The sequence below is a fragment of the Macrobrachium nipponense genome, chromosome 1 (genome assembly GCF_015104395.2).
Source record: "Macrobrachium nipponense isolate FS-2020 chromosome 1, ASM1510439v2, whole genome shotgun sequence".
Lineage (NCBI taxonomy): Eukaryota > Metazoa > Arthropoda > Malacostraca > Decapoda > Palaemonidae > Macrobrachium > Macrobrachium nipponense.
In genome coordinates, this window is record NC_087200.1 from 79,110,998 (window position 1) to 79,113,497 (window position 2,500).

Consider the following 2,500-nt stretch of genomic DNA (forward strand, 5'->3'; position numbering starts at 1 on the left):
AAACATTTACTTGCGATATCTTGCACTTAAAAAAGTAACATAATTTGATGATCCAATTAATGAGCAAGTTATGGAATTTTTTCTTGCTTCTAGTTTTCCTTAGAGCTGAGACCTCTAGTCGCAAACCCTTCTTCAGACATAATACTCCCCCATTGACCAGTCGCCTCCCAGTCTGGATATCCAGACTTCCAACAACCATTGCAAATCCTACACATAAGGTTTCCTGAGAAACTTCCATCTTACAGCAGAAAATGCAGTGTGTATATGCAATTGGTTTTATGTGTCAAACTGACAGTCAACGATAAATAAGCTCATGGTTTAACTGCCACAAACTCGTAAACAAGACAGTGCAGAAATAAGAACCAATATAAAGGTGGGTACAGACGTGAGAGCCGAACCTTGTATGTGTAACTGAGTTACGCATATACGGTTACAAGGTGTCAAAATGTTGAGGACGAACCGTAACCACGTTAAACACGTAACTTCATTTCAATCCACTGCGATCATCAGTCTGTCTCTGTCCGGGTTGTTTACCGACGATGGCCACCATGCAAGTAGCAGCTGCCCCGTATATTTATACATATTATTTAACGAAGATGAAGCGAAATAAAAGAAGATGGTGGCAATCAAGGTTATATACTAAAAGGGTAGAATACAGTGGTCGGGAATTACTCCGCTGAACATTGAGATTCAAGAAGTTTCTGGCCACAGTAAAGTTTTTCTTCGTTAATAACTATAAATAAGCTCTTCGCTCACTCAATCAGCCATGGTAGACATATACGTTACTGATCTGACCAAAATAAGGGACGCTACTATGGACAGCCTTGTTCATAGTCGGTGTCAACAAGTTCAGCAACCTCTGTTGATACGCGCGTAATACAGGTCCCGTCCACACATTGCGTAACGTTCAAAGAGACCTCCCTTTGATTCGGGGCCCAAAAACCGACAATTGCCGGGACGGAGGGCGAACGGAGCCTCAAACCTCGCGGGTTCGGGGTTCGGGGTTCGGGTTCGAGGAACCGTCCACACTTGCGTTTTTGTTACAAGAATCGGTTACAATACAAGGTTCGGTTCGCACGTGTGTACCCACCTTTATATACTGGGTATGTTGCAAACAGGATGCAAGTGCAGGATAACATGAATATTGCTTCCCGTTTTGACAGGACAGGTAAACAAATTGAATAAAATCCGAAATGACCTTTTTTTATTTATTCATTTTACAGATTCTGCTCCAGAACTCGAGTACCGTTTCATCAGCCAGACTCTGCAGCCGGGTCCCTCTGTGAGCCTCAAGTGCATCGCCTCGGGAGCCCCAACTCCTCATGTCTCTTGGACTCTAGATGGCTTCCCACTTCCTCAGCATGATCGGTCAGTATATGAGTAAATGTAGTGTTTCTCTCTCTCTCTCTCTCTCTCTCTCAAGTCTGGCAACCCAATACCCTGTTCTATACTAGGCCTGCAGAAAACAAAAAAAGGCGAGGTGGCCGGTCAAAGGAAGGTAGAAGAAAAAACAGCATTTCCCGAATATTTTATTATTATTATTATTATTATTATTATTATTATTATTATTATTATTATTGGAGAAATAAATCACACTTATGCATGGGTACATATATAGATAATATATATATAATATTAGTAGTATAATATATATATATTATATATATAGATATATATTATATATATATATACACACACACACACACACACACATATATATATATATATATATATATATATATATATATATATATATATATATTTAAATAAATCTCTACAGAGAGCTTTGGGGAATCTGGTCGATCCACCATTTCAGTCTTAAAATATATGTAACCATACATAAAGTGTGGATTTGTTTCTCTATTTCAAGAGTCATGCTACTTCTACCTCTACAACTACTACTACTACTACTACTACTACTACTACAACTACTACTATTAGTATTATATTCAGAGTATTATATACAGAAGCACCATAAAATACACCCTAGCTCTAGCCCTAAATGACACGCCTAACTAAATATAAGTAAAATTCCAAAGAATGCCTTTCGGCAACTTGCAAACGAGAGAAGTCATCCTTCGTGTAATTAAGGAAACCAAGTCTATTTTATTTCATCTTGTGTCTCCGGAATGGAGATACAGAAAACGTAACATCTCTGTACCAGACGAATGGACCTTTGCTGACGTTCAGACCTTCTCATTTTTATATCGAGTGACCTTTTTACTATATGACATAAGTTTATTTTTGGTTTATCTTTGTATGTTTTACTAGCTAAATAAAAGTTCTTGGTTTTTCGGACTTTTAACAAAGTTTGAGATTAATTACGAATTACCTTTGCACATGCAAATATCTCTAATATATTTCTTGAATTCCTTCAATTTCTGTGAAGTGTTGTTTCACAGAGCAATTGATGACGAAGGTAACAACATTAACGTTTCCTTTACAAGTACTGGCTTACCCGGCATACTAACCTAAATTTACGACATTCGTATCGTAAAAA

At 37.7% G+C, this 2,500-nt stretch overlaps 1 protein-coding gene across 6 annotated transcripts in view; it reads left to right on the forward strand.

Moving 5' to 3' along the window:
* Positions 1–2,500, forward strand: part of LOC135219395 (cell adhesion molecule Dscam2-like) — a 391,041-nt gene that overhangs the window by 332,105 nt on the left and 56,436 nt on the right. For all 6 annotated transcript variants that reach the window (XM_064256138.1, XM_064256137.1, XM_064256139.1 and 3 more), the window contains exon 10: positions 1,224–1,368. In XM_064256138.1, coding sequence (XP_064112208.1) covers positions 1,224–1,368 — 145 coding nt within the window. The remainder of the gene's footprint in view (positions 1–1,223; positions 1,369–2,500) is intronic.